Source organism: Cherax quadricarinatus, chromosome 21, assembly GCF_038502225.1.
Source record: "Cherax quadricarinatus isolate ZL_2023a chromosome 21, ASM3850222v1, whole genome shotgun sequence".
Classification (NCBI taxonomy): Eukaryota; Metazoa; Arthropoda; class Malacostraca; order Decapoda; family Parastacidae; genus Cherax; species Cherax quadricarinatus.
Genome location: NC_091312.1, coordinates 2309162 through 2324444, shown reverse-complemented (window position 1 = coordinate 2324444; position 15283 = coordinate 2309162). Strand labels below are relative to the sequence as shown.

The following is a 15283-nucleotide window of genomic DNA, read 5'->3' as shown; positions in this document are numbered from 1 at the left end:
GATAGAATGAGGGAGAAAGATAATTAGATAGAATGGAGGGGAAGCAGCATCTGACCCCATTGTTTTGACAGGCGGTAGGGGGAGTGAGTAATGAGACTTTGTCATTTTGACAGCTGCCGACTGCTGACTCAAAACAATTATAAGCCCCACACACACACACAAGACAAGCTTGCTGAATGAAGATAACAGCAGTTATATGAAAGTATCTAGTGACTATATATGTGTATATATATTATAGATAGGTAGTAGATTGGCAGACAGCAACCGCCCAGGGAGGTACTACCGTCCTGCCAAGTGAATGTAAAACGAAAGCCTGTAATTGTTTTACATGATGGTAGGATTGCTGGTGTCCATTTTTCTGTCTCATAAATATGCAAGGTTTCAGATACGTCTTGCTACTTCTACTTACACTTAGGTCACACTACACATACATGTACAGGCATATATATATACACACATCCCTCTGGGTTTTCTTCTATTTTCTTTCTAGTTCTTATTCTTGTTTATTTCCTCTTATCTCCATGGGGAAGTGGAATAGAATTCTTCCTCCGTAAGCCATGCGTGTTGTAAGAGGCGACTAAAATGCCGGGAGCAAGGGGCTAGTAACCTCTTCTCCTGTATATATTACTAAATGTAAAAGGAGAAACTTTCGTTTTTCCTTTTGGGCCACCCTGCCTTGGTGGGATACGGCCGATGTGTTGAAAGAAAGAAAGATATTATAGAAACCAGAAGGAAGGAAGGACGAGATGAAAGGAAGGAAAAAATTAAGGAAAGACGAAGGAATGTAGGAAGGAAGGTAGGAAAGGAAGGTAGGTAGGAAAGGATTGCAGGAAGGTAGGAAAGGAATGCAGGAAGGTAGGAAAGGAATGCAGGAAGAAAGGCAGGAAAGGAATGCAGGAAGGTAGGAGGAAGGAATGATGACACATGACCATTTACCTAGGATAACTACATAACACAACTGCCTGCTAATACTTTGAAGAAAACTGCTCAGACGAGGTGTTTTGTCTTTGCACATAAAAAAAAAACTTCCACAAAAATGCACACACTGGTTTTATGTGTGAGGAGTGTAAGACACCATTGTGTATGACACCATGTTTCAAAAGAGTTACACAAGCTGCAGAACTTCTAGGAATATGTCCAGTGACTGTATATTGGTATTTATATTATAGAACAATAGTAATAAAAAAAAATTTGTATTGTTTGTTTTTGTAAACAAGTTTTGTAAACAATATATTGATAATTATGTTTGTGCGCTTATTGTGTTGTATACAACGAGTGTATATATGTACATTGCACCTTACTTTGGTCTCACAGGCCACATAAGTTATGTGAAAAAATAAAATAGTGAAAAAAACAACAAACCTTCAAATACAAGTAAACCAAAGTTTACCAGGTGAGCGACAGTCGCCGCTGTTGCCATACGCAGCTCATTTTCTGCAAACTTCATGCCTCTATATCTGGGTAAGTACTGATAGGAATTTTTTTTTTTTTATTTTTATTTTTTTTTTTTTTTTTTTTTTTTTTTTTTTTTTTTTTTTTTTTTGACTAAAACAATCAGAAAAATAATCTTAACATTTTCATAAGATTTTTTTTTTTTTTTTTTTCAAATATTTTGCGACATCAGGAGACACTTCAGGATTGGGCCTTTCGACAGTCAAAAGGTTAATTATGAACTGTTCCAGTCAGCCATTCTTGTCTAATCTGTTTTAATATTATTTCAGGCTAAAAAGCAGATGGAAACACTTGAAGAATTTCTTGACAGTCAACTCAAAGAAATGGAAAGTTCAGCAAATCAGGAAGCTCGAGGATCTGCTTTAGAGGAGTCCACCCACCAAGACAGGGTAGACAGGAACTTCCAGGACCCCATAGAAGGGATGTCCCAGGCCTCACAGATTCTGCAGGATTCTTTAGAAGGTATATCTTTCCAGAATAGTGATAATGTCCCATCCCATGATGACGAAAAAGAATTGATAACCCCATCTGCCACTCCTGACTCCTTAACATCATCTACTTCCTTGTCTTCTGCTTTTTCTACTTCAACTGCTGATTCCTTCACCTCCCCTTCTTCCTCAAAGAGCTCTGCATTAGCTTCTGCCCAAAATACAAAAACTTTTTCAAGAAATACTTATCCATCAGCATCATCTTTGAGGACCTCTCCAGATAGTTCATCTTCCTCTACATCTTCACTTTTTGGTGGTGTCTCTACCAAGTCAAATGACCATCTCCCAACAAATAAAGAAAAGTTCTCAAAACGCAGACAGCGAAAGTTACCACGCACTTTTTTAAGTTCTGGAACCAAACAAGGTAGATTTCGTAATTTTATCACTAGTTTTGCATGTTAGCTGCTTTAATGTTTTTTGCATTTTTTTAGTACAGTATTTTGCCTTGTTATTATCCATTGATATTGTTTTTCATATTTCCAATGACATTACAACAATAAGCAGTATAATAATCAATTTACAATAACTTTAAAATGCATGTGCCCTGGTATTGTGTGATGAGTTAATTTTAATTGCTTTGGAGGGATTTACCAGCCTGATCATTTAGGCAGCTGATGTTCTATATACCATAGTAATAATAATTATTATATTATACACTATTAATAGTGAAGTCTGCCTGATGTGATGATAACTTGGCTGAACCTCTCAACTTTTTAAAATGTCTTAAAACACTGCTTTTGTCCTTTGAAATATTGATATAAATTGCACCTATTAGCAACAGATCATCATTAATAATATAAAGCAGTCTCTGTAGTACAAACATAATTGAAATGGCTCATACATTTGTAATCCCCCATTTTAGGGCACTGTGCATATTTTGATAAACTATTCTGCATTCTTGGGACCACGTCGCATAATTTTTCTTAAGAAATATTCCTACCTCCCTCTACACCCAACCTTATCTAATCCTACACATTTCTACAGCTTTTGTTGAGACTTGTCAGATTTCCTTTTTTTTTTTTTTTTTTTTATGCTGTGATTCTTACAATCTTCTGCTCTTTCTGCATCTCTTGTAGGCATGTCTGCAGTAAGGCATGACATGACCCACCCCATGGTCAAAATGGCAGTAAAATTATAATTTTACCACAAAGTTTGGTGTGTTTAGGTGACCTTAACCAAGAGCAGTTCTAAATATATATTTATAAATTTAATAATACTCCATGGGGAAGTCATAAAGAATCCTTCCTCTGTAAGCCATGCATGTCATAAGAGGCAACTAAAATGCCAGGAGCAAGGGGCTATTAACTCATTATCCTGTATAAATTACTGAATGTAAATAGAAGGAAAACTTTCTTCTTGGTGGGAGTCAGTCAGTGTGTTAAAAAAAATAATTGTGTTTATGCTCTAAAGATAAGTTCACCTTAAATTAATTTGGAAATCAATGACTGTGCAGCTGAAGGTGTACACTTTTGAAATGTTGTACAAATAAAACTTATATTCTTAGCTACTTTGTAGTTTTGATCCATTGAATTTATCAGTTTAGCAGAGAAACTTCATCATTTTTATAAATCTTCCTAAGGCTACTATCATTTTGTAGAATGGGGATTTGTGCTACAGATTCCAGGGAGATTTTTTTATCTCATCTGAATGAGTTATTAGTTTCCCAAGGATTTTAAGGTAAACTACTGTATATAGGCATAGATTGAATTTCATAAGGTATCAGTTTAAAACCAAAAGGGCACAATACCATGACTGGAACAATACACAGATAACTCGCATATAGGAGAGAGAACCTTACGATGATGTTTTGGTCCAATTTGGACTATTTACAAAGTCACACTATCACAAAAAAGTGAGGGAGCCAATATATAGAGGTGAGGGGGACAAGGATAAGAACAAGAGAGGAAGAAAAAGTAGTGGTAGTAGTAAGGCTGGTGGTGGAAGTAGTAGTAGAGGTAATAGTGGTAATAGAAAGTAAGGAGAGTATTTCAGTGGCACAAGAGAGAAAGGGAAGTGAAGGATGAAGGGAGGCAATAATAATGGTAGTAGCAATAGTAGTAGAAATGGAGTGGTAGTAATAGTAGAAGTGGGATCAGCCTAAGGACAAGAAAAAAGAGCACTGTAGGAGAACTAAGGACCCACAGGTGGGGGGAAACTGAAAGACAGAACACACTTAGGCAGAAGAGAGGAAAAGAAGGAAAGAAAAAGGAAAATATAGGAAAGGAGAAGAGGAAGGGAGAGAAGAAATTATCAGGTCAAATCAAGAGTGTTCTGAAGGAACCATCAGAAACAAAGCCAGGACTAAGATTCATACTAGGAAAGATGTGTATAAAGGATGCTTCAACAAGATGGCAACTGTGAAGGTTAGAAGTAGGATAGACAGTTTTAGCAGAGGACCAGTCATTAAGATGACTGTGATCTCCAACATGACAGAAAAGAGCATTATGGGTGTCAGCAAGCCTAACACTTGTTATGTGTTCTTTGAGTCTGTCAGAGAGAGAGAGCAGCCAGTCTCTCTGAAGTACTGGAGAGGACAAGAGGAGCATGAAATAGAGTAGACACGCGGGGTATCTATAGCACGAAGAGAGGTATGAGCTAGATTACTGCAAAGGGTGTTAGGTTGACGAAAGGTAAGTTTAATGTTTAAGGGATGAAGAGAGTTGCTGAGATTAGAAAGAATGGAAATATAGGGAAAGCACAGAATAGGAGATTTCACAGGAGTAGAGAGTTTGGGGAGAGAAGGAAGTCCATTTGGCATATGAAAAGGCAGAATTTATGAAATCAGAAGGGTGGCCAAGATGAGAGAATGAATTGCAAAGAGTGGAAATTTTTGATTCAAGGAACTGAGGGTCACAGATGTGGAGGGCATGGAGAAAGAGAGAAATTAGAACATTTTTCTTGTTCAGTGGGAGTAGTAAGAGAAGTAAATGCTCAGATCTTGGCAAGAGGTGTGGGGTTAAAAGATGAAGAATCTAACACAAAGTGGGAGGTGTCACAGTTGCTCTTTGCTGATGACACTGTGCTTTTGGGAGATTCTGAAGAGAAGTTGCAGAAAGAAGTTAAAAGTGAATATAGGAAAGAGTAAGGTGATGAGGATAGCAAAAAAATTAGGCAACGGAAGATTGGATATCAGATTGGAGGGAAGGAGTGTGGAGGAGGTGAATGTGTTCAGATATTTGGGAGTGGATATGTCAGCAGATGGGTCTGTGAAGGAGGAGGCGAATCATAGAATTGACGAGGGGAAAAAGGTGAGTGGTGCACTGAGGAGTCTGTGAAGACAAAGAACTTTATCCATGAAAGCAATGAGGGGAATGTATGAGAGTATAGTTATACCAATGCTCTTTTATGAGTGTGAGGCATGGGTTGTTAATGTTGCAACAAGGAGAAGGCTGGAGGCAGTGGAGATGTCATGTCTGAGGTCAGTGTGTGGTGTGAATATAATGCAGAGAATCCGTAGTTTGGAGATTAGGAGGAGGTGTGGGATTACCAAAACTATTATCCAGATGGCTGAAGAGGGGTTATTGAGATGGTTTGTAGAGAGGATGGAATGAAATAGAATGACTTTGAGAGCATACAAATCTGTATGGAGGGAAGGCAGGGTAGGGGTCAGCCTAGGAAAGATTAAGATTAAGATGTTTATTTTGATAAATTACGTGGTTGTACAGAGGAATATAATAGTTGGGTGTACATGCCAAAAGCCCCTTTGTATGCAGAGCATTTCGGGCAAACTTAAAGATTAACTTTAGATTAGTAAGGCAATAATACATAGTTCATATGGTCATTAGATGAGTTGCAGTGAGTACAGGAGAACTGAATATTTTATCAGGTAATGCTACATGGTTATGATAAGTCCAGTGGAGACTTATTACACTATTGAATTAGTTAATAAAAATTACAGTTCATATGACAATGTAACAATTTACAATATGATGTATTACAGTGTAGTACTACGTATTTAAAACAATGAAATTTGGTATTACAATGGAACAATATACATTATGATGTACTGTATTACAATCTACCACTATTTAAAATAATGAAAAAACAGACCTCCTAATTTCAAAGTAGTAAGTGGTTGAGCATTCATCAGCACAATATGAGTAGCTTTTGAGAACTGGTAGTGATCAGGTACGGTGTGTCTGGTTAATTTTAGGTGATTAGGCGATTTCTTATTAGGGCCTTAAACTGATTTGCAGACAAGGGTCCTTTAGTGTGTTCTGGCAATGAATTCCAAGTCTTTGGGTCTTTTACGTGCATAGCATTTTTGCATAGGGAGAGATGAACATGAGGGATATTATGGTTGTGTGTTCTGTTATAGTTATCAAGGAGGAGTTTGAGAGGAGGGTTTACATTAGGGTATAGTGTTCTGTGTAAGTAGTAGGCACAAAAATAAGTGTGGATGTTTTGTATATTTAGCAAGTTAAGACTCTTGAAAAGAGGTGGAGTGTGTTGTCTAATGCAGGAGTTAGTAATCAATTGCACTGCAACTTTTTCCTGGGCTATTAACCCTTTGACTGTTTCGGTCATATATATAAATCTTACGTGCCACTGTTTCTGACATATTTATACGCGTAAATTCTAGCGGCTTCAAATCAAGCGGGAGAAAGCTGGTAAGCCTACATGAGAGAGAATGGGTCTCAGTGGTGGGTGTGCACCCTGTGAAAAAATCTGGGACTCAGTGGTGCATTGTGGGAACGCCATCTTGGTAGTCCATTTTCACCATGCTTCGCGGTAAGAAGTACCTCACTCCTCGGCATATTGGAAGTCTACTGTTCCCAAGTGATAGTTCTAACAGTGATGGAAGTGCCAGTGAAAGTGAATTTCATGGTTTTGGAGAGGGTGTGACTGAAAGCAGTGCCAAGGATTACGTAATTAGTGATGAAAACCTCGATGACCCACAACCGTCCACCTCTGGTGCTGGCACATCTCATTCACGTTCACCTGTACCAGGACGAAAAAGGACACTATTTCCCCGTTTACAGGACTCAGATCTGAGCAGTGAAAGTGATAATGATAGTGATTTCGAAACTATTGACAGCAGCTTGAGTAGCGACAGTGAGGGGTAATATTCGCCAGTGAAACAGCAGTATGTTTGATGCAGCATGCGTTCTGGTAGTGTGTCTTATGCCCTTCCAAGGCAGAGGAGTAAATCTGGGAGTACATCCCGTGGCCCTACACCATGACCTGACAGTGAAGATAACACTATTGTTACAATGGGGATGTGTAATGTGCATGGGGAAGAAGGTGGTGGTGATGTTGGCGGTGGCATGAGTCATGTGGCACCAGCAGCAGGCCACGCTACTACCAACGCTGCTGACTCTGCACAACTACAACCAGCCTCATCCAACCCCACACTCCCACAACAACCACAACTAAGTTTCAATATCCAGAACCCACCAGCAGACCGTATCTGGGATTGGCAGCAAGGTGATGATTTTATTCCCAATCCCCATGACTTTGATGAAACACAAAGTGGAATACGGCCATCATGTATACTTGGGAACAATGCCACTGAACTAGAATGCTTTCAGTTATTCTTTGATGAACCCCTGATGGACATTATTGTCAGGGAAACGAAACACATACTATGAGTACACCATGGCAAATACAATTCTTTCACCAAGATCATGGCTACACCAGTGGAAGGACACAACTGTGGCAGAGATGTACCTGTTCTTTGCCACCATAATGCTTATGCAACATGTGTATAAGCACACTGTCACCACATACTGGTCAACAGAACGCCTGATTTCAACCCCAGGTTTTAGTGACATTATAGGAGTGAATTGATTTTTGATACTGTTATGTATGTTACACTTTTAAGACAAAACAAGGCCTGACAGAAGCGATAGGTTATACAAGATCAGGAACGTGTTTATGTACCTGAAACAAAAGTGTTGCATGTATTTTTATCCCTTTAGGAAGCTTGTTATTGACGAGTCTTTGGTTTTATTCAAAGGAAGACTCTCAGGCAGTACATACCATGCAAGAGGAAACACTTTGGTATAAGGTTATTTGTACTGTGTGACTGCAAAAGTGGTCTCGTTTTGGATATCATTGTGTACACTGCCAGTAATACATTAAGAGATACCAGGAGGTTAATACATTAAGAGATACCAGGAGGTTAATACATTAAGAGATACCAGGAGGTTATTGGGTACCTCTGGTGATGTGGTTCGAACAATGATGGAACCATATCTTGGTAAGGGGCATATATTATATACTGATAACTGGTACACAAGCCCCATACTCAGTGATTTCTTGCGAGTGAACCTGACAGACGTGTATGGCACAGTGCGTGGTAATCATAAGCATATGCCAAGGTTCGACGCTGGCACTCGCAGAGGTGAGGTGCAAGCCTTGGCTGCCAATGACGACATGGCATTTCGGTGGCATGACAAACGTGATGTCAAATTCTTGACATCAGTTCACTGAAACAAAATGGCACACACTGGCAGGCACAATAGAGAGACCAATGAACCCATTCTAAAACCTGCAGCTGTCATGGACTACAATCTCAATATGTGCTTAGTGGACAAATGTGACATGCACATTGGGTTTGCTGATTGTGTATGCAAGAGTTATAAGTGGTATATAAAACTTTTTTTCCATCTTGTTGATATTTCAATGCTAAATGCTTATAACATATACAAGTTGAGGACCAACAACAAACCAAAATATGGTGAATTTTGTTTGTCAGTCATCAGACAAATAATCGTCAAGTACCAAGGAGCAACACCTGCAATAGACCAGCGCCCACAAAATTACCAACACATGCCATCTTGTTTGAGGCCTGGTGATCACTACTCCATACAACTGCCTCCTATTGCTTTCAAGAAAAATGCTCAGAAGAGGTGTTTTGTATGTGGACATACCACAAAACGCCCACAAACACGCAGAGACACTCGTTTTATGTGTGAGGAGTGTCAAGTGCCACTCTGCATATACCCATGTTTCAAAGAGTTCCACAAGCTGCAGCAGTTCTAGGAAAGTGTTCAGTGACTGTACATATGCATATATATTATAGAACAATAGTAATAAACAATGTTTTGTATTGTTTGTTTGTGTAAAAAAGTTTTATACACAATCTAATAGTGATAATGCTTGTTCAGTTATTGTGTTGTAAACAATGAGTGTATATTTGAACAATGCACCTTACTTTGGTCTCACAGGCCACATAAGTTACTTAGAGAAGAAAAGTATTGGAAAATGCAAGAAACCTTTGAATTGGAGTAAATAAAAGAATACCGGGTGGGCGGCATTTGCCGCTGTTGCCATACACCGTTCATTTTTTGCCAACTTTGCGCCTCTATATCTCGGTAAGCACTGATGGCAAAAAAAATTTTTAGGTTTAAAACACTCGGTAAAATAATCCTAACATTTTGGTGATAATTTTTTTTTTTTTTTTTCGAATATTTTGTGACATAGAATGACAGTTTCAGAAAGGGGCCTGCGACAGTCAAAGGGTTAAAGGCTTAAGGTGATTTGCTGTGGTTGAGCCCCATGCACAAATACCATAGGTGAGGTAAGGGTATATGAGAGAATGGTACAAAGCTAGAAGAGCTGATTGGGGTACATAGTACCGTATCTTTGAAAGGATGCCAACTGTTTTGGAGACTTTCTTGGAAATTTGCTGTATGTGTGTCTGAAATTTGAGACTGCAGTCAAGGTGGAGACCTAGAAATTTGCCCTCTGGATGTCTCGAAATAGGTGAACCATTTATCAGTATGGTTAGCTGTACATTTGAAACTCTTTGCAAAAAGCATCAAGTAGATTTTATATATTCAAATTCAAATTCAAATTTATTTATTTGCAAGTACATTGAGATTGTTTTTACAATAATGGGTTGCAGTGCAAAGAGAGCCTCTATTATGCCTATGCATTATGGGCCAACTTAATTTAACCCTTTCAGGGTTTCGGCCGTACTAGTACGGCTTACGCGCCAGGGTTTTTGACGTACTAGTACGCATAAATTCTAGCGCCTTCAAATCTCACGGGAAAAGGCTGGTAGTCCTATATGTGAGAGAATGGATCTGCGTGGTGGGTGTGCGCAGTAGAAAAAAAATCTGGGACCCAGTGGCGCATTGTGGGAACGCCATATTAGTACACCTTGTCCAACATGCCTCGCGGTAAGAAGCTCCTCACTCCTCGGCGAATTGGGACACTTTTGTTCCCCAGTGACAGTTCTAATAAGGATAGAAGTGCCAGTGAAGATGAGTTTCAAGGTTTTGGTGAGGTTTTGACCGAAACTAATGACCATAATATCGGTAATAGTGAGGAAAACCCAGACGACCCTCAGCCTTCCACCTCTGGTGCTGGGCCATCTTGTTCACGCTCATTTGTACCAGAATCAAAGGGGAAACTTCTATTTTCCCAAATCCCAGACTCAGATGTGATCATTTGTGATGATAGTGATTATGAACTACAAGCTCTTCAAACTAGTTCCAGTAGTGATAGTGAAGTGCAATATTCCCCAGTGAAGCGTCAGTATATACGACGATATATGTGCTCTGGTAGTGTGCCATATGCTATTCCAAGGGGAAGGAGTACATCTCGGAGTACATGTACATCTTGTGGCTGTACAGCAGGAAATGACAGTGAAAATGACGATGATACTGTTGCAGTTGGGATGGAAAATGTGCATGGTGGTGGTAGTGGTGGTGCCGGCCGTGAGGCACCAGCAGTGGCCCATGCTGCCACCCACGCTGCCACCCACACTGCCACCCACGCCGCCACCCACGCCGCCACCCACGCCGCCACCCACGCCGCTGCCTCAGCTGATCTACAACAAAGGCCACCATCTCCCACCCACCCACCACACCAGCCTCCACAACCACAACCTCCACAACCACAACCTCCACAACCACAACCACATGTCATTGTCCAGTACCCACCAGCAGACCACACCTGGGATTGGCAGGAAGCTGTCAATTTTGTTCCAAATCCCCACCAGTTTGATGACAGCCAAAGTGGAATATGGCCATGTTGTACACTGGGAAACAATGCCACTGAACTAGAATGTTTCCAGTTATTCTTTGACAAACCCCTGATGGAAAGTATTGTCATGGAAAGCAACACATACTACGAGTACACCATGGCAAACACAATACGTACTTTCACCAAAATCACATCTACACCAGTGGAAGGAGACAACTGTGGCTGAGATGTATCTTTTGTTTGCCACAATAATGCTTATGCCACATGTGTATAAGCACAGTGTGAAATCATACTGGTCAATAGACCGACTGACTGCAACCCCAGGTTTCAGTGATATAATGCCAGTGAATCGATTTGTGCTACTGTTACATATGCTTCACTTCTCAGACAAAACCAGGCCTGACAGAAACGACAGGTTATATAAGATTAGGCATGTGTTTGTGTATCTGAAAGAGAAATTCAATATGTATTTTTATCCCTTCAGGAAGCTTGTAATTGATGAGTCTTTGATTCTGTTCAAAGGAAGACTCTCTTTCAAGCAGTACATACCAAGCAAGAGGAAATGCTTTGGTATAAAGTTGTTTGTGCTTTGTGATTGTTACAGTGGTCTGGTATTGGATATTATTGTGTACACTGGAAGTTATACATTGCAAAATACCAGGAAGTTATTGGGCATCTCTGGTGATGTGGTTAGAACAATGATAGAACCATACCTTGGTAAGGGGCATATATTATATACAGATAACTGGTACACAAGTCCCACACTCAGTGATTTTTTGTGAGTGAACATGACAGATGTGTGTGGCACAGTGCGTGCAAATCGGAAACATATGCCCAGGTTTGACGCTGGCACTCGTAGAGGTGAGGTGCAGGAGTTTGCTGCCACTGACATCATGGCATTTTGGTGGTATGACAAACGAGATGTCACACTGTTGTCATCAATTCACCCTAATGAAATGGCAGACACTGGCAGGCAGCATGGAGAAAGCAGTGAACCCATTCTAAAACCTGCAGCTGTAATGGACTACACCCTCAATATGCATTCAGAGGACAAATGTGACATGCAGATTGGGTTTGCTGATTGTGTTCGCAAGAGTTATAAGTGGTACATAAAACTCTTTTTCCATCTTCTGGAGATTTCCATGCTGAATGCTTATAATATGTATAAGATGAGGACCAGAAACAAACCACCATACGGCAAATTCTGTTTGTCATCAGACAAATAGTATTCAAGTACCAAGGAACAACACCTGCAATAGACCGCCCACCAAATTTTTAACAACTTCCTTCTCGTTTGAAGCATGGTGGTCACTTCCTGGTAAAACTGCCTGCTACTGCTTTCAAGAAAAAGGCTCAGAAGAGGTGTTACGTCTGTGCACATACAAAAAAACGCCCACAACAATGCAGAGACACTTGTTTTATGTGTGAGGAGTGTAAAACACCACTGTGCATGACACCATGTTTCAAAGAGTTCCACAGGCTGCAGAACTTCTAGAAACATTCCCTGTGACTGTATGTGTGTAAATAAAATATAGAAAAATAGTAATAAACAACATTTCATATCATTTGTTTGTGTAAATATTTTCCGTAAACAAAACAATGACAACAGTGTTCATGCTGTTATTGTGTAGTATTGAAAAAGAAATAACTTACAAAATATTGATCATATTGGTCTCACAGGCCATAAAAGTTACTTGGAAAAAGAAAAATTAAAAAAATAATAGAAAATAGTACATAAAATACTAAATAAAAGAATACCGGGTGACGGCAGTCAGCGATGTTACCACATGTGCATTTTCTGTCAACTTCATGCCTCCATATCTTGGTAAGTATTGATGGTAAAAATTTTTTGTTTAGCCAATAATGTTTAGAAAAAAAAAAACTATTTTTTCATAAGAAAAAATATTTTTTTTTGAAATTTGGCCGACCCTGAGAACAAGTCTCTGACAGGGCCTGTCGACCCTGAAAGGGTTAATGGCTTACTGACTACTTAACACTAAAGAAATTTATCATAGTTGTTCAGTAGTTCTATTAATTATAAGTGAATCTAATTTATACAAACCAAAAGGATATATTCAGAAGTACTTTTTATGAAACATGATTCAAGAGTAGTTTCTTGTAGTTTACAGTTATTTACAGTATGAGAATGCTACAATTTGGTGAAGGGCAGTGCTGCTTTTGGTATGTATGTATACTTCTTTGTGGTGATTTGCCAATATATGAACTTGGTCGTCTAGTCTTGAAGTTTTAAGATTTAGGTAATTGGTAGATTTATTGGTAATGTTAAATATTGAGTATTTAGTCTAGGATGATTAAGTGAGAGTAAGTCTGTTGGTAATCATCCACGTAGATATTTTTAGCAGTTCAGCATTTACTGTGTCTGTTATCATAGTTGGGTTTGGGTAAGAAAAAACATAAGTTGTGTCATCTGCAAATAAAATGGGTTTATGGAGATTAGATGTACATTGGGCGCTCGTGTAACGCTATTAATCCGTTCCTGAGAGCTCAACGTTAGGCAAAATTATCGTTAGGCGAATTCATTTTCCCCATAAGAAATAATGGAAATCAAATTAATCCATTCCTGACACCCCAAAGTATGAACAAAAAAAAATTTTACAACGTGAAATATTAATTTTAATACACACAAACTGAAGAAGACATGCACAGTTACATGACACTTACCTTTATTGAAGATCTGGTGATGATTGATGGGATGGGAGGAAGGGAGACTGTGGATGGTGTTAATGTTTAGAAGGGGAATCCCCTTCCATTAGGACTAGAGGTGGCAAGTCCTTTTCCGGTGTTACTTCCCTTCTTCTTTTAATGCCACTAGGACCAGCTTGAGAGTCACTGGACCTCTGTCGCACAACATATCTGTCCATAGAGGCCTGTACCTCCCATTCCTTTGTGACATTCCTAGTGTTTCACAACATTGTCAGTGTAATAGTCACCAGCATGGCTTGCAATAGCTGTGTGAGGGTGATTGTCATCAAAAACGGTTTGCACTTTAAGCCACATTGCACACATTTCTTTAATGTTTGAAGTAGCCAACTTCTTCAATTTTTCTATCCCCTCTGAAGCAGTTTCCTCAGGTGTGGCCTCTTGCTGTTGAAGATGATCTAGCAGCTCATCAGTGGTTAGTTCTTCATTGTCCTCCTCCACCAACTCTTCCACATCCTCCCCACTAACCTCCAACCCCAAGGACTTCCCCAATGCCACAATGGATTCCTCAACTGGCATAGGATTCCCAGGGTTAGCCTCAAACCCTTCAAAATCCCTTTTGTCTACACATTCTGGCCACAGTTTCTTCCAAGCAGAGTTCAAGGTCCTCTTAGTCACTTCCTCCCAAGCCTTACCTATAATGTTTACACAATTGAGAATGCTAAAGTGTTCTCTCCAAAACTCTCTTAGTCAATTGAGTTTCTGAGGTCACTACAAAGCACCTTTCAAACATAGCTTTTGTGTACAGTTTCTTGAAGTTGGAAATGACCTGCTGGTCCATGGGCTGTAGGAGAGGAGTGGTATTAGGAGGCTCATTTCCGCAGAAAGTCGCTCTGCCACGTCTGAAGGATGACCAGGAGCGTTGTCTAATACCAGGAGGCACTTAAGGTCTAATTTCTTTTCAATTAGGTAATTTTTCACAGTTGGGGCAAATGCATGGTGTAACCAGTCATAGAAAAAGTCCCTAGTGACCCATGCCTTACTGTTTGCCCTCTACAGCACACACAAATTAGCCTTGAGGACATTGTTTTTCCTGAACACTCTGGGAGTTTCAGAGTGATACACCAATAAAGGCTTCACTTTGCAATCACCACTAGCATTGGCACACATCAACAGAGTAGGCCTGTCTTTCATAGGCTTATGTCCTGGGAGTGCCTTTTCCTCCTGAGTAATGTAGGTCCTGCTTGGCATTTTCTTCCAAAACAAGCCTGTTTCATCGCAGTTAAACACTTGTTCAGGTTTCAGTCCTTCACTGTCTGTGTACTTGAATTCCTGCACATATTTTTCAGCCGCTTTGTGGTCCGAACTGGCAGCCTCGCCATGCCTTATCACACTATGTATGCCACTACGATTCTTAAATCTCTCAAACCAACCTTTGCTGGCCTTAAATTCACTTACATCACCACTAGTTGCAGGCATTTTTCTAATTAAATCGTCATGCAACTTCCTAGCCTTTTCACATATGATTGCTTGAGAGATGCTATCTCCTGCTATCTGTTTTTCGTTTATCCACACCAATAACAGTCTCTCAACATCATCTATCACTTGTGATCTCTGTTTCGAAAACAATGTTGCACCTTTGGCAAGAATAGCTTCCTTGATTGCCGTTTTCTTGGCCACAATAGTAGCGATGGTTGATTGGGGTTTTGTGTACAACCTGGCCAGCTCGGAGACACGCACTCCAC

The 15283-nt window shown here is 39.8% G+C and overlaps 1 protein-coding gene across 3 annotated transcripts in view; it reads left to right on the top strand.

The window, feature by feature from the left end:
* LOC128689058 (protein OS-9) overlaps positions 1-15283 on the top strand; it is a 162888-nt gene that overhangs the window by 96362 nt on the left and 51243 nt on the right. For all 3 annotated transcript variants that reach the window (XM_070087110.1, XM_070087108.1, XM_070087109.1), the window contains one exon: positions 1722-1914. In XM_070087110.1, the coding sequence (XP_069943211.1) occupies positions 1722-1914 (193 nt within the window). The remainder of the gene's footprint in view (positions 1-1721; positions 1915-15283) is intronic.